General features: G+C 36.0%; 2 protein-coding genes across 2 annotated transcripts; one reads left to right on the top strand and one right to left on the bottom strand.

Annotated features, from left to right (window-relative positions):
* Positions 1–873: 873 nt before the first annotated feature.
* LOC121738671 (phosducin-like protein) lies at positions 874–2,206 on the bottom strand. The gene has a single exon (XM_042130884.1). The coding sequence runs from the start codon at positions 1,983–1,985 to the stop codon at positions 1,179–1,181; it is 807 nt and encodes a 268-aa protein (XP_041986818.1). The 5' UTR covers positions 1,986–2,206; the 3' UTR covers positions 874–1,178.
* A 14,677-nt stretch (positions 2,207–16,883) lies between these two features.
* Positions 16,884–17,680, top strand: LOC121738798 (small nuclear ribonucleoprotein F). Its single transcript, XM_042131045.1, has 3 exons — positions 16,884–16,933; positions 17,028–17,214; positions 17,458–17,680. Exons 2-3 carry the CDS (start codon positions 17,040–17,042, stop codon positions 17,547–17,549), a joined length of 267 nt encoding a protein of 88 aa, XP_041986979.1. The 5' UTR covers positions 16,884–16,933; positions 17,028–17,039; the 3' UTR covers positions 17,550–17,680.
* Positions 17,681–17,996: the final 316 nt, after the last annotated feature.

The following is a 17,996-nucleotide window of genomic DNA, read 5'->3' as shown; positions in this document are numbered from 1 at the left end:
TTCTATAAAAAAATTACAATATCCAGAAACAAAGTCTACGAGATTTATATACGTAAAAAATAAAGATACTTAGTTTGATTCTGGGCAAAAACTTTCTTAAAGCTTAATTGAGGGAGTTATCATTGATTTTAAAATGACACACATCCGTGCCTGACGCCACACGCAAAAAAGTGATGGCACTGAAACGTGCCATCCGCAACGATTCGGTTCAATTCAAACATATAATGAATATAAGCTTATAACCACAAACACACAACATATACCAAAAGGCACATTTGGGAAAAAAATTAGGGACTATAATCCATACAAATTACTTATTTTAGAACCTAAAATGCATCTTACCTAACTTACATCTAAAAAAAACAATAAAAAAATAATTCACACATAATTTCTAAACAACATTAAATACAATAGTTTATTTTTAAGAATAAAAATATTTACTATAAAATATAAAGTTAATATACCTAGCAGAATAGAGCAACAATCTCGAGCTGTCAAACGAAACCGAAATTGGTTTATATCTGTGTGTGAAAATATGTGTATATACACTTACACAAGCATGATTGAACATCAATTCTATGAGAATAATTTGTCAATGTGCCATTAAGTGCCGACTGGAAGTCAAAAGAAGAGTTCTGCTGTCATGTATCACACATCTCTTTTTACCACTCAGTGTTAGTACTGATAGCGACATATCGCTTGCTCAGGCCTTTGTTTCTCTATTCCGCTAGGTTATTAACTTTATGCTATAAAGTTACTGGTTTAAACACTGCAAAATGACAGTGATTAGAATGTGTTGTAACTTACAGTAGCTTGAAATCCATTTGAAATTTTTTTTTTATGGATTGAAACATTTTTGGATTTATTTTATTGGATTTGGAAACATCTTATATTTTAAAAAGTACAAACTTTTCTTTGAGGTTTTTGCTACATGGGTATTTTGCTAAGTTTCTTATTCTATAATATTAAGTGTGAGATATTAGTAAATTATAAATGCTGTTACTTCTAAAGCTATGGCCTATGAGTAATTTACTTTTTATTACAACCTTAGTTACAATTTAAAAGGCAAGTGCTATATTTTATAGCACTTGCCTTTTAAATTGTAACTTACACCTTATACTCATAATAATAATATTAAGTATAAAACAAAGGTCCAGTAGCAGTAAAAAAATCTAACATTAATTTTCTGGGAGCATACCATACTCTATGAGAAACCTTTCAACATCATTAGCAAAGAAGTCCGTTCCCAGCTCTGCTGATAATTTGACAAAATTACCAATAATTTGGCCACCTTTGTACACCAATAATGCAGGAACACCATCAACTCTAAAATGGCGACTCAAACCTGCCATGTCAGCTGCTATGCGACAAAACTTGATAGCTGGGTAATCTGACGCCAGCACACTCAAACAACCATCCATAGTGCTGCAACCTTCAACATTATTGCTAAAAATGTGTATAATGACAGTTACCTTCGTGTCCTCCTTGTCAATAGCATTCAAGAACTGTTCCTGGTTCTCCAGTGTCACAACCTTCCCAAATTTTGGAGTTTTTTGCAGTTGAGACATGATCTCTTGCATTCTCTGCTGCTGGTATTTCATTAGAAATCCCTCGTCGATCAGTTCATTTAATTCATCCTCCAATTCATCAATCTCCTTTGCTTCTTCCTCTTCACGGTCAGTTTTGACGGCCATAGTCATCTTTTTAGCCATTTCCACCCGTTCTCTCGCTAGCAACTTACGTTCTTCTGCTTCTAGCTGCTTAAATCTCCTCCAATCTTCGAGGACCCCCTTAGGGCCTGTGTTACTAGCTGTACCGGTCCAGTTGTTGACTGGCGGCAGCTCAGCTCGGGCGCTGGACTTGCTGATGGTGTTTCCCTCCTCGTCACCACTTCTGTTGTCTTCATCATCAGAACCCTCGTCTTCACTGCTACTACAATAATTGTGTAGTTTTTCACCAAGAATCTTATCTTCCAAAGTAGCCATTTTTCTTGAATGCGATGAAAGGTATGCCTAATTAAAAGCTAATGATTCGTTCTCCTAATAAGTACTGCTGCTGTTATAGCTTTATAGATTCACAGGACTTTACACACCCTATTTTGTATTGTTTTCAATGCAAGAACATAAATTGTTTGAATGTTTCGATTCCACTTTCCCGTGGGAAATTATATGGTTTTAATTAATTTACAAAAATGCAAAAATGTTATTAATTATATTAAAAAAATAAATTAAATGCACCAAGCACAAGCAATTTGCAACTGACATGAACTGACATTTGAAATTTGGTTTTGACATTTGTGATTTTTTTTTTTAATGGCATGCGACATTTGTGATTTGAGTTTTGACAGAATTGACAAGGGACAGGGGACTGATATCAAACTTCGTATATATAAATTCATTTCAAGTTCAAAATTGTCGAAATTCTCAGTTTTTATACTATTTTTATTTTTACTTGACACTGGCAGAATGGTGCATCACTGCATCTATGGGCGCCATTAAATAAGAAGAAGAAGAAGAACTGGCAATTTTTTTTTGCTTTTGTCACTGACATCGGGGGTGTACTTTGCCCATAGACAATATATAGGTTTATGACTTTGCCAGTCTAGTCAAAGCTTAAGTAAATGTCAAAACAGTCAAGGAGTCAAGACTCTGGACTCCTTGACTGTTCTAGCAGTTCTAGCTAGAGCCTAGAACTGCTAGACGCTTTACTGAAACTTTCGACGGAGATTTGGAGGGCAAAAAACAAAAAAGCACGTTTCTGGAAATTTCACAGGCAGAAAACCCAATAACACAATTTTAGTAAAAAAATACAAAAACGCAACAGCAAATTTTTGCTGTTAGTATTACGTAGGTATTGTGTTATGTTACACAATACGTAGGTATTGTGTTATGGCCGCACGTCTGCGTATTGCTTCGTGCTTATAACGATACCATTGGACGATCTATACTCCACTCGGGCTAACTTGTCGCTAGCGGTCATTGACTCCCTGTCAAAAACTTGTCATTTTCCATATAAACCGCGATTGAAAATAAAGTGCCAGATATTGTCAATCGTGGTTTTATATGGAAAATAACAAGTTTTTGACAGGGAGTCAACGACCGCTAGCGACAAGTTAGCCCGAGTGGAGTATAGTATATCTACGTGTGGGTGACGGGTGTGTACATCGTCCAATGGTATCGTCTCATAAGTCTTAGCACGAAGCTCTACGAATAATAAAAACTATTTATTATTCGTAGACGAAGCTTCACTACGATAGACGCATAATATGCGGCCGCGGCATTATTGGTGCAAAAGTCAAAACGGTCAAAAGTTCAAAACTCTCATATTTTTTAAATACGGACTTTTATGAGTCTGTCAAGAAAGTCATGACAGGCGGGAAATTTTTTAAATGAAATAAAAATATGAGAACTTTATTAATTCGAAATAAAAATGTGCAAGGCAATGATATTCTATGTATTAGAAACTCATTGATGCAAGGTGACAATATTTAAAATGTCCCGCCTGTCATGACTTTCCTGACGCACTATTATATCTATACTAATAATATTATAATTATTGGAAAGAGTTTGTTTGTTTGTTTGAACGTGCTAATCTCAGGAACTACTGGTCCAATTAGAAAAATTATTTCAGTGTTAGATACCCTACTTATCGAAAAAGGCTATAAGCTATATTCTATCACGCTAAGACTAATAGGAGCGAAGAAATAGAGGAAAGTGTGGAAAAAACGGGGGAAATTATTTGAAAGGGCTTATTTGAACGCACTAATCTCAGGAACTACTGGTCCGATTTGAAAAATTCTTTCAGCGTTATATAGCCTACTTATCTAGAAAGGCTATAGGCTATATTTTATAACGCTAAGACTAGTAGGAGCTAAGAAATAGAAGAAAGTGTGGAAAAAACGGGGGAAATTATTTGAAAGGGCTTATTTGAACGTACTAGAGCAATTTTTATGTTATTTGGCACACATGAAGAATAGATCACGTGAAAGGACATAGGTTTCTTGCGGGAAAATGTACGGTTTCCGTAACATTCTTAAATTACGCGGACGAAGCCGCGCGGAACATCTAGTAATATATATATAGTCCGTCAAGAAAGTCATGACAGGTGGGAAATTTTTTAAACGTAATCACGCTTAAGGCTTATAAAGCCCAAAATTCACGTTTTGTTGTATGGGAGCCTCCCTTAATTATTACATTTATTTTGTTTTTAGTAAGTATATTTTGTTGTTGTAGCGAAAATAGATATTAAATAATCTGCGTCCTGCGAAAATTTCAACTAGGTATCTAGCTATATTACACTCAAAGAGTAGATGATTAAGAAAGCTAAGTACAGTGTTGTTGATTGTTTAAACTATTTATTAGGGTTCCGTACCCAAAGGGTAAAAACGGGACCCTATTACTGAGACTTCGTTGTCTATCCGTCTGTCTGTCTCCAGGCTGTAACTCAGGAACGGTTATATAGCTTGATAGTTGATCTTTTCGCAGGACGCAGATTATGTAATATCTATTTCCGTTACAACAACAAATACTGAAAAACCGGCCAAGTGCGTGTCGGGCCACGCACAATATAGGGTTCCGTAGTACCACTAGTTTTTGAAATTTTTTGTATGGTCAGTGAACGTACAATCATAACATACTAAAAACATCATCTCAGTTACTTTCAAAGGAATTCGAACGAAAAGTTCCTTTATACTTCGCCGAATACAGTTTTTTTAGATAATCGACTATTACTCAATAACTTATGAAGTCTTCTTAGAACTTCTGTCTGAATTTTTTTACATTTCCAGAATAAACCGTTTAGCTGGTAGAAGGGGCACAGGACTTTTACGTTTTTTCCCACTTTAAAACTTAATATTTCACAAACGGATCCCTAAATCGGAAAAAAATCTATGAATATTCATAATATTTTAAAAAAAACCTATCCATGCGATAGAGTGGAGGCGAAAAAAAAATCATCCCCGCTTGATGTGTAGGGAAGTTAAAGACAATAAAAAAATATTTTTTTAAGATTTCATGTATGTACCATTTTGTCGGCATCATTAATATGTGCATTCATGCCAAATGGGGGCTACCGCGTGTGAATTTTCCGCTAGAGGCGCTAGTGTCGCGCGAGGTCCAAAAACGTCTATTTTGTACTAGTTTTAGCGGTTTTCGTGACATAAATTATTATTTATGCAATTTACCTGTTGAAAAGCGATCTCCTTCGTAAAATTATCCCAAAAAGTATTATTTAGCGATCAATGTAAATGCTTTGAGAGTGAAATTAAGAAAATAAATGTATATTTTTGCTATTGTTATTGGTTATTAAAAAATAGCAAAAGTAAAGGAAATATTATTTAAATTTAATTAAATCAATAAATAGGATTCTAGATTATTATAAAGTCGACTTTAATAGCTATACTTCGGATCTTAGTCGACAGTTGCGCCATCTAATGAGCAAAAAAACGGTAGCCCCCATTACAGCTTTGTAGGTGCTATAGTCTCTGAGCAAAACCGCGGATAGACAGACAGACAGACGGACAGACAGACAGACAGACGGACAGACAGACAGACAGACAGACAGACAGACGGACAGACAGACTGGACAGACGGACGGACAGACCAAAACTATAAGGGTTCCTTGTTGACTACGGAACCCTAAAAACAAAATAAAATTAATATTTAAGTGAGGCTCCTATACAACAAACGTGATTTTTTGGGCTTTTTTGCTCTTAGATATCAATAATGGCAACAGATAGGTTCTTGAATTTTTTACACAATCCTTAGTTATATGTGTACTTTAATAAACTATAATATTACACTAAAATATAAAATTAAGTAGGACTCTCATAGAAAAAACACAATTTATGGCCTAATTTTGCTCTATAATATTGTTACGGAACCTTTCGTGCGCGAGTCCGACTCGCACTTGGCCAATTATGTGATGTATTGTAGTGCCTATGGTATTAAAATATTATGAAAAAGACCTCATTTAACCACAGCATAAACTTTTGCAACAAATACAAATAGAATAAATATTTTTAATTTTGATGAATTTTAGAAAAAATATCGCAAATGGTGCCGTAATACAAAATATGCCAAAATGTGAGTAATAATTAGTACTATAATAATGTGTGAGGATATAACGGCCAACCATGCGATTCCAGAGATATGCTCATTTTTCCTATCGGCTCCATACAAACATTTCTTTAAAAAATTATAACTCCTTTATTATTACACTTAGTTGAGTCTTTTTACATTTTGTTATGTAATAACAACTAGGAGAACATATTTTAGCCTAAAAAAATGACATCTGGAAACTCAAGTTCCTATGTCTATTAGGGTTGTTGAGGAAGTGATTATGAGGAAGAGGAGGAGGAAGAGGAATTGTCACGCGCAAATTTTGAGGATGCGGATGAGGAAGAGGATATTTTATGAGGAAGAGGATGCGGATGAGGAAGCGGAAGAGGAAGCGGATGAGGAAGAGGAAGATAGAAAATTATAAATACTAGCGGACCCAACCCAAACTTTTGTCCTGTCTGTACTTTGTACATAACGTACTAGGTACATACATTACACAAAAATTAATTAAAAGGGCATTTTCCAGTGAACCAAACTATGAATCTAAATTCTAAACCATTCTCAAAACACACACAATAAAGAATCATCAAAATCAGTCTAGCAATAAGGGCCGCGCTACATCGGAATGACAGCGGCGAGGCGAGCCGAGGGTTGCAAAATTACGTAATTTTACCGAAAACGCTGGTAAAATACGCGTATTTTACGGTAATTTATATATATTACGGTAAAATTACCGTCTACGTATGTATGCGAAAAGTATAGCGGGGGGTGAGAAGAGCGTGTAGTTGCAAGTTGCAACTTGCAACATACTTACGTTCGGCGGGGCTAAAATTTGAAGAATCATGATATGAATCATAATATGATTCATTTTTCTAAAATCGCAAAATGCAACTCTGCTTGCAATTGTTTTGACTGACTGCACTATACGTGCATTTAGTAAATTATGCCACGAAATCAAGTAAAAGTGTGGGATTATTTCCAAGTGCTAAGTGAACATGACAAAAGGAAACATGTGATGTGTATATTTTGTAATACGGAGTACAAAAATGCTAATGCTACTCGGATGACAGAACATTTTGAGAAGTGTAAAAAGTGTCCTAATGATGTTAAATTATTATTTATTAGTTATTTTTGCATAATAGTCATACGTTCAATGCCTTGGTAGTTATCCAGTTCATGAGAAATGAATTTACAGAACATAAGAATATTAAGTCTTATGTTTTCACCAACTTCAGTAATATTTGTCTGGACATATACATTTTGACTATTTCTTTTTTAAAGAAGACTGCAATTATTACTAACTAAAAAGGTAAAATACGATTTAACTCTTGTTAAATTGAATTTTACCCAATTTTACCGTAATTTACGTAATTTATTTATATTTTACGTAAAATATGGTAAAAAACCGAATTTTACGAAAGTAATATTACCGCTTTACATCCCTCGGAGCGCTTTCAGTGTCATATATATGACTAGCTGTTGCCCGCGACTTCATCCGCGTTAACATAGTATAATAACAAAGATGGATAGTTTTCTCCTTTTTGTTTTTGAGGTTCCTTATACAAAGGGTAAAAACGGACCCTATTTAAGCAAACGTTAAACGCGTCGTCAATAAACTTTCATGTTTCTAACTCAAGAAATGACGGACTTTCATTGCAACTTTCCACCCCTATTTCACCCCCTTGGGGGTAGAATTTTCAAAAACGCTCAAACACGTATCCAATCATTTTTATCAGTAACCCAAACATAAAATTTCATGTTTCTAACTCAAAAAATAACGGAGTTTCATTCAAACTTTCAACCCCAATTTCACCCCGTTGGGGGTAAAATTTCCAAAAACGCTTAAATACGTATCCATTCATTTTTAATCAGTAACCCAAAAATAAAGTTTCATGTTTCTAACTCAAGAAATGACGGACTTTCAACCCTTATTTCACCCCCTTCGGGGTAAAATTTTGAAAAATTCCTTCCTTAGTGGGTGTCTACTTAATAAAACAACCCTACTCACCAAATTTCGTGGCTGTAACTTTTACAGTTTTTGCTCAGCGATGATGAATCAGTCAGTCAGTCAGTCAGGGCATGTAATTTTATAAGTATAAGATTTTAAACTTTATCTTCATTATTGTAATACATAGTACCAATTGAGAAGTCTACGGCCGCCCGTGGCCGCTGTACTATGTATTACAAAAATGAAGATAAAGTTTAAAATCTTATGACACTGAAAGTGCTCGCGTCGCCGCTGCCATTCTGGTGTGTAGCGGCCCTTAGGCTGTTTAGACACACGCCGCAGCGGCGCCGCTGCAATACTCATCTTTGCCCTCAGGGAGAAACCACACGGGTGCGGTGCGGCACCGCTCCGGCGCCGCGCCGCCGCGCCAAAGCGTGATTGGATACGCGACGCGCATGCGCAGTGTAATTCCTCATAAATTCCTCTTAAATTTTGAGGAAGCGATAGCGGAAGAGGAATTTTTATTTTTATTTATGAGGAATGCGGTAACGGTTGAGGAACCCAAAATATTGCGGAACTTCCTCATTATGAGGAAGCGGAAGAGGAATCCTCAGCAACCCTAATGTCTATGAAACTCGATTTTCGATCCACTGTGCGCCGCGCCGGTACGTTAATCAGGAAGTGGTGGAACAGGCCCTTAGTGCCTGCCACGTCAATACATATCCCTGTTCTTTTTTTTCATAAAAAGCGTGGATGATTAACTAGCTATTTGACCGAGCTTTGCTCGGTATTCGATAAAACGCGAATAAATGTCATTTTCTAAAAATCATTATATATATATATATATATATATATATATATGTATATATATATATATATATATATATATATATATATATATATATATATATATATATATATATATATATATATATATATATATTTCCACCCCGGAGTTGATATTGCGTCCTACATGGCGGTTTTTACCGATGATATTGCGTCCGACTGACTTGTTGCATCCTGTATACGGACGCAAGATTGACCATCTCTCAAATTCAGCCAGAAGTAGTGTTAAGGTTAGTACAATGGCTGGGTGAAATATTGGCATGGACGTTGTTTTGTCACCGGAGTGCTTTTCGGCGTATATATTAGTTCCGCTATTTGGCGCGCCAATTTTGGAGGTCGCTACTGTGCGCCGTATATCGGTGGCGTATATTTGATACTTTGTTTACGTATAACACGCCGATAATGTGGATTCCTGTATATTATAAAGTTTTTATCAATTCTAATGTGTGATTTAATTACGTCCCACAAAACGACATCGTCCCAGAGGAGACGCGGGGGTGACAGAGGCGAGGGGGCGGAGTTCGCACGCGACATGCAAGGGCATGTTTTTGTTTATATTTTTTGCCGGCCAGCGCGGACGTAATGACGCTTGTGGTATAAATATTGTGTAGTGGGGCGAATATTTGAGAGAGACTAAATTCATGTCTTCAAAGTTGGGTTCACAACGCCTTCGTAAATTTGATGTAACATTACACATTTCAATGTCTAATTAACTTACAAAAATGCTGCTAAAACTATTTGAAAGTAGAGTTAATATTTCAAAAGTTATTATAAAAAAAAGTACCAAATTATGAAATTTTTGCGTGTCGTTTCGATACTGCCGCTTACAATTTATTATTTATAAAAAAAATGAGCTAGAAAGGATTAAAAATTTAATGTTAATTTGAAGATAAAGAAGAGAAGAATCCGATACCAACAAATAACACATCAACTTACATTAAATAACTAAAAATTATATTTTTAAAATGTTCATAAAATTCGCGTCATTGTCCTGCGCATTGTTTGTTTTGAATGCCTTGCCGATATACTCAACGTGACGGGTTGAAACCTATTTTGCGATAAAATCTGCTGGCTCACTTTATTTGATCGCAGTGCTTTGGTGTGGATAGAGGTCTTCGTTTTATGCTCTCTCTCTCTCTCTCTTTGAAATACGTTCTACAAAAATTTCCAAATAAGACATCATTTACATTTCTCGACTGTGCCAACATTTGTCTGTTTTTCACTACTTTTTTTATACCAAGTTATAAAGGCCCGCAACATTTCTAAGTTCTTAATAATTTTCTTTATATCTATACTTAATTATAAACGAATTTAGTGAATTCCTCATTTTCCTGAACGTCTTTTTCCTGAATAGCCCTAAAAACATAATGACGATCATTCAGAATAATGATTAAATCTGTAACTGTATTTCAGGAAAACAGGAACAAATATATCGAATCGATGCAATGTCGATATTACAATTAGGTAGTTATTTGACACATTTTCGAAAAATAGTAGTAGAATAGTAAGAAAAGTAGTAAAAATGTTATCTACACTTCAATATTATAAAGCAGGAGAGGTTGTTTGTTTGAACGCGTTAATCTCAGGAACTACTAGTCCGATTTGAAAAATTCTTTCAGTGTTAGATAGCCCATTTATCGAGGAAGGCTATAAGCAATATTTTATCACGCTAAGAATAATAGAAGTGAAGAAATAGAGGAAAATGTGGAAAAAACGGAGGGAAATTATTTGAAAGGGCTTATTTGAACGCGCTTATCTCAGGAACTACTGGTCCGATTTGAAAAATTCTTTCAGTGTTAGATTGTCGTGTCAATGGTTGTCGTGATTGATGTAGATCGTTTTTTTTTTTTAAAGAAGTGATTTTAAAAACTATTTTAAAGACAAAATAAAATGGCCTTGGCCGTCGACCCATTTTGTAATACAAAAAAAATGTTTTAATTGTGGTGCAACGACCAAGAATAATATCAATATTATTACAAATAATTTTGTTCTACCTATGAAACGAAAGAACATAAAATCGCTTTATAAATCTTCATTTTTCTGGTGCAGCATATTTATTTACAAATAAATATGCAATTTACGATCATTATCTTGACGTCCAGTGTCCTGTTTGTTGTTGAACTGTTTATATACTTACCTGTCTAAAAGTATTTTGGATCGATTGTATTAACTACTATGTCCCTACCTACATACCTACGTATATGATTTTATTTGATAAGTACTTACCTATTGTATATTTTAAACAAAAGCCCATCAGTGAGTGAGTTTAGACTGCGAATTGGGTTGGGACTAATGTATTTTTAAATATCTATACTTACTAATATTGTAGAGACGAAATATTTAATCGTTTGCTTATTACTATTTAACTTACGCGTTACGAGACTACTGAACCAATTTAAATAATTCTTTCGCTATTAGAAAGCCACGGTAATGAGAAAATAGCCCAAAGTGCATCGAAACTCAACGAATAAAGTGGTTACCGGGTCATGGGCTAGGCTGTACACTGTACAGTGTTCTGAGATTTTTTTTTAATCTTGACTTTGTTCATTCATAAATCGACACCCTTGACAAGATTTATAGTAACTGTGATGGCATACTTATAATAATAATGTACTTTTATTCAGCTCGATAACATAAAAACCTTAATCTAGACAATTACAACATGCAAATTATTTTATTTTCAATGGTTTTTTATATTAGAATGTTAAGATCGCAACCGGCAGCTTAGCTAGGATACAGTATAACCTGTGTTAAAGCCACCGGACCCTTTCCCAACTACTGATCGCATATCGCTGATTTTACATTTCAGGCAATTACAATTAGATTACAAATCAAATCAATGTTTAAAATTAATCAAACTTGATACAATAAACGGGGGCGGTGGTTACTCGCGTCCGTAGGAATTACCTTTTACTACCCTACACGTGTCCCCCGGGTGGTGCTAAACGAGTAACAACGCCGAGTCTCAGGCGGCGGATATGATAACCTGACTCCTAGGAAGTAGTGGCCTTGAGGACTAAATACCCTCAAAAAGTCTAGCGCGAAAAGCAACGGGAAACTACCGCGACTATAATCCCAAGAAAACCACCATGATTAAGAACGCCACCAGAGATAATATGATGTCATGCGACCCGACTAACGCTCGGCGCCAGCTTGGTTCCGGGCCGACTGGTGTGAAATTGGCTACCGGCTGCAGTTGGAAACATAACATCTTACTCTAGCAAACTAACACCCAAGGGAAGGGCAATAACAATAGGAACCTGGAATGTCCGTGGACTTTTAAGGCCAGGAAAAATCGAAGTTGTTGAAGCGGAGATGGAGCGCTATAATCTGGCTATACTAGGATTGAGTGAGACCCATGTCAAAGATAACGGATACCACATCACACCTGAAGGAAATATGGTAATCTACTCTGACAGGCAAGACAATAGTTTTAGTGGTGTGGGCTTCATAGTTGCTAGCTGGCTACGAGACAAGGTATTGGGGTATAATACCATCAACAATAGAATTATATCCTTAAAAATTTCAGCCCATCCACACCCAATTAACTTTGTACAGGTCTATGCGCCGACCACTGCAGCCACCGAAGAAGAGATGGAGGAATTTTACCACGAGCTAGAATTAACCTGCAAAGCGTTACCAAAGAAGGAATGTACTATCATCCTGGGAGACTTTAATGCTAAGATAGGGCACACTGATAATGATCAACACCTAAGGAATGTTATTGGGGAATACGGCTTAGGAGCCCGCAACAGTCGAGGTGAGATGTTGTTAGAGTTTTGCATTGAAAAAGGACTATTCGTAACTAACACGGCATATAAACAATATCCAAGACGCTTATGGACATGGCGATCGCCAACAGGTCATAAAAATCAGATTGACTTCATATAATCAGCAGCAGATGGAAGTCGTGCATAACTCTCTCAAAGACTTTTCCGGGTGCAGATTGTGGCAGCGACCATCAGCTGTTGCGACCATCAGCTGTTAATAGCTCAATACAGAGTCCGCCTCAAAGTAGTTTCAAAGCCTCCACCATCCAAAAATATTCTTCTAACACAAGAAGCGAAAGCTTTTGAGGACACACTACAAACTCGACTGGACAGTGAAACGTATTGCCCATTTGACTCAGCCAATACATCATGGAATCAGCTTAAGGCCGCATTAGAAGAGACAACTAGAACAATCACAAATGGACGGAAAGTAAAACACCCTAGATCTGAGTGGATGACCACTTGGGAGGCAATCGCACAAAGAAAGGCTCTAAAGACTGGAGGAATTCGTTCAAAGGAAGAACAACAGCGATACTCTGAGCTTGACTCACTAGTACAGCGTCTCTGTAGACATGACAAGAATGCATATATCAATTCTATATGTAGAGATATACAAACACACTCTGATACCCTACATCCAAGAGACATGTTCCAAAAGGTAAAAATTCTCACACGGGAACGAAAATCAAAATCTTGGAACATAGAAGATGAAAAGGGTAACCTGATTTTAGACAAGAACCAAGTGATGACAAGATGGAGGAACTACTGCCAAGACCTGTACAAATATGACGCTGATGAACCTGACACTAGATTAGATTTTACAGATAAAGAACCCGACATCGTTCTCCATGAACTAGAAGCAGCTATAAATAAGCTAAAAACAAAAGCTTGCGGTGGAGATGGTATACAGGCACAAGTGCTTAAGAGCTTGGGTAAGTGTGGAATCAGAGTAATGCATTCAATATGTCTTAAAGTATGGAGAACAGGACAGTGGCCAGACGATTGGACAGAATCTCTCGTGATACCACTACATAAGAAAGGGTCGACTAAAAAGTGTGGAAATTATCGGACCATCTCACTAATTTCACACGCCAGTAAGATTCTTCTCCATGTTATAAACAACAGATTGGCACACTATATAACTAGACAGATATCCAAAGAGCAGGCGGGATTCGTAAAGGGCAGGGGTACCCGAGAACAAATCCTAAACATCCGTCAGCTGATAGAAAAGAGCAGAGAATTCAATGTCCTAATAGTACTCTGTTTTGTGAATTACGCTAAGGCCTTTGACTGCATCGTCTGGTCCAAAATGCTGGAGGTGATGAGAGAGTTGGGCGTCCCCGATCATCTCATATTTTTGGTACAAAACCTCTATCTGGAAGGTCGATCAAGGGTGCGATTAGACAATGATCTGTCAGAGTCGTTTGCTACAGAGCGTGGTGTCAGACAGGGTTGCATCCTCTCTCCACAGCTGTTCAACCTCGTAGGCGAATATATAATGCGTCGAGTGTTGGAAGATTGGGAGGATGGTATTAAAATTAACGGATACCTTCTCAACAACCTAAGGTTCGCTGACGACACCACGCTTATAAGTACTTGCGAAGTGAAACTTGCTGAACTTCTAGCGCGGCTCGAAAAGATTAGTCGAGACTTTGGCCTCCAAATCAATCGCAATAAAACCAAACTGATGTACGTCGATAAGCTGAACCAAATACAAAAGACATCCTTACTACAAGATCTCCAACCCGTAGAGGAGTTTGTCTACCTGGGATCGTTGATTAGCAACAACGGTAACTGCGAGAGGGAGGTTGTCCGACGGGCTCAGATGGCTAAATCTGCGGTTGGGCGCTTAGAAAAGATATGGAAGAATAAGAACATCTATCGTAGCACAAAAATAACACTAATGCGTTCCCTAATCTTTTCAATATTTTTATATGCCTCCGAGACATGGACACTAAAAGCACGTACTCGAGCTAAGGTTGACGCTTTTGAAATGTGGTGCTGGCGTAAAATGCTCGGCATCCCTTGGACCGCACACCAGACCAACACGTCTATACTTCAGCAACTCAAAATTACCACCCACCTGTCCACGCTTTGTCTACAACGATCACTTGCCTTTTTTGACCACATAGCCCGCCGGGAGCCTAATAATCTTGAGAGTCTCATACTAGCTGGGCAATTAGAGGGGAAAAGAGGCAGAGGCAGAGTGGCTACACGATGGACAGACGCGATTGTCAAGGCTGCTGACTGCACGTTCCAGGAGGCATTTCATCAGGCCAAAAATAGAGACAAGTGGAGAGCCCTATCCCAAAAAGCAAATTTTGGTGGTCACGTCCCTCAGCCATGAGGATGCGACTAGGAAGAAAAGATACAATAAACAATACAAAAAACGATCGAAACGATCTACATCAATCACGACAACCATGATTGACTATGACTATCACAGCACAGAACGCAACGTCGCGTCGTGTTTGCTTACGCGCGCACGTTAACCAACTACTTACGAAAAAATTTATTATTATTGTGAACTTGTATTATAATCAAATACCGTCCTCTTTTTGTACAAAACAAATAAACAGAAATAATAGGTACTATTATAGATAATAACCATAATTTAAATTTACAAACAAAGTATATATATTGTTGTGTAATTTTTGTGTAGTTGTGTAATTTTTTGAGATTTTGGACTGTTTTATTTTATTTTTGATAGGTACGTTAATAATTTTTTAAACGTTTTTATTTTTCTTTTCGACGCCTAAAGGGCCTTTTTTTGAGACTTTGTACTGATAGGTATGTCTGATATGTGATTCTTCAGGTTAATATTTTTCTAAGTATTTTTGTTTTATTTTTTTAACGCCTAAACGCCTAATAACGAATTTCAATTTCTTAAATTTTATCAACTTGTCACGTGGGCAGAGCCACGATTGAAAACTAGTATTGCTTACATACACAAGTTAACTATAGTCAATGTCACAGTAAATTAGCCTCTCAACTGGTCGTTCTTAAAATTGTTAATTTCTTAAATTACTTTTATGTTCCTATTTCGGTGTATTTGATTTGTCCGACACTTTGATTATTATGACCATGGGTTTATTATTGTACCTACTTGATTTTAAACAATAAAACTTAAAAATACCTACTACCGAAACAATTGTTTTATTTTGTGTTCATACTTAAGTTCAGAAGAAACACGCTCACATAAATAAAATGATCATATCTATCATAATTATTCTTAATATTTTTTAGTTAGCCTAGCGGACTTACCTAATTATAATTTAAAATTTAATTAATCTATGTAATATAGGGATAACTTGTTTTTAATGTCTGTTATGTACTCCAAGTTATAGAAATAAGTATTTCATTTTAATCGACTTCATAAAGAGGGATGATTCTCTATTTATACATACATATCGTCACTCCTGTCCCTCATTGGGGTAGACAGAGACCACATCACGCAATGAATTTATTGGGATCTATTATATAGGTACCTATGTATGTATCGATATAACATATAAGGTTAGGAGGAAGCAACAAACTCAACAGTTTATGGCGTACATAAAAAAATAATATACGGTACCGATATAATCTCAAATATAGTAAGGAGTCATTTAATTAGTAGAATGCATGGAATTAATATAGTACAATATACGGTATCAATATAACCATACATTTAAATGGATGTAGGAAAAACGATTAAATGCATGGAACGAATACAAAAATATACAATGTGTCACATGATTTCCATCGAGAACGGAAGCAAAAAACCAGCGAGAATTATTTGAAATTGAATATCTAATTTTCGTACGTAAACAAAATTTCTCGTCGACAATAGAATTCACATGACAGCAATGTAACTATATTCGCACGAATAACAATTAAAAAGTCATTGGGAATGGTAGACGCCATAGGGTTCGACTTTGAAAAGACGCAACAAGTCTTCGGCGATTTAAATATATATATATATATTATATATATACAAGAATTGCTCGTTTAAAGATATAAGATATGTATGTTTTTTGTTGACTTTAATACAGATTTTATACAGAAAATTGAGACAATATGACATACAGATTTTAGCAGTTTCCACTACAGATATCACGCCCACAGATTACTAGTATATATACTAGTGTTGTATTTTGTATTATTATTGTTATTATTATTGTATTTTTTTTTTGGAGCAAAGGACTCGTTTCCAGCTCCCAATAAATTAAAAAAAAAAAAAAAAAAAAGTATATATATACTAGTAATCTGTGGGCGTGATAGCGGCACTCAGCGATTGTTATTTTTTTTAGGTTACAAATTCTATACAAGTAAGTTTAGATGAAAATAGAAGTAATAACAACGTTTTTTATATATCTTTAAAGTCCAGAATTAAACAGTTACTAGTATTTTGTTATTTTTCAGAATCTACAAAAAATGGCGGCGGCTATGCCAATTAACCCAAAACCTTTCCTCAACAGTTTAACAGGAAAGTCTGTGTTAGTTAAACTAAAGTGGGGACACGAATATAAAGGTTTGCTGGTCTCAGCTGATGGCTACATGAATTTGCAATTAGCAAACACAGAGGAAATAGTTGATGGTGGTTGCACAGGTTAGTTTGTACTTTGTTTGCAACTTACTCTCAGGCCTAAGGGGGCGTCCCTTGAGGTTCCGCCAAAATAATGTTAATATCTACTGTTTGCAGAAGCCGCCTGTATGTATGTCGCAGCCGACTGGTTTAAATAGCCGTTCAATCAAACAGCTAACCCTTTGACTGAACAATGCCATTCAATTATCACAAATTATCATAAATGTTTGGAAACCCTGCCTAAGTAACACAACATTTAAATTTCAGGTAATCTCGGAGAAGTTTTGATTAGATGTAACAATGTTTTATATGTAAGAGGCGCAGAAGAAGAAGATGAGGAAGGGGAAATGAAGGAATAAAGTTCTGTGTGATAAAAGACAATGTCAATAGATATAAGTTTTCACTAAATACTGGCTACAAGTGTGTGAAAGTCAAGTATTTACTACCGTAAACATCTATTTCCATTTAAATATAAGCTACTACTAAATAATTTGTATTTTATTTTGCTCCTTTATGAACAAGCACTTCACACAACATACAAATTGCATAAGTACTTCTGTTTGCCACTAATTCTGATGCAGAAGTTATTGAAATTTTATAATCATAGACCTACGAATAATAAATAGTTTTTATTATTTGTAGTCATAGACTATGTAATTTCAATTTAGTAAATAAAAAACTATTCTCAGGCCTTACAATTAATGTACCATCGAGGAAATTGACTCCTAGGCAGATGACGGACCAACATCTGGTCGGCCTAAGTCAATTCAATGTTAGCTGCGATCGGTTGGATGGGTTTGACGTAA

Source organism: Aricia agestis, chromosome Z, assembly GCF_905147365.1.
Source record: "Aricia agestis chromosome Z, ilAriAges1.1, whole genome shotgun sequence".
Taxonomy (NCBI): domain Eukaryota; kingdom Metazoa; phylum Arthropoda; class Insecta; order Lepidoptera; family Lycaenidae; genus Aricia; species Aricia agestis.
This window is presented reverse-complemented; position numbering and strand designations above follow the sequence as displayed.

Excerpts from the sequence above, each read along its gene's own strand:
- LOC121738671 (XM_042130884.1), bottom strand. The coding sequence starts at position 1,985 with ATGGCTACTTTGGAAGATAAGATTCTTGGTGAAAAACTACACAATTAT.
- LOC121738798 (XM_042131045.1), top strand. The coding sequence starts at position 17,040 with ATGGCGGCGGCTATGCCAATTAACCCAAAACCTTTCCTCAACAGTTTA. Across the intron at positions 17,215-17,457 it reads AGTTGATGGTGGTTGCACAG|GTAATCTCGGAGAAGTTTTG; the intron begins GTTAGTTTGTAC and ends TTTAAATTTCAG.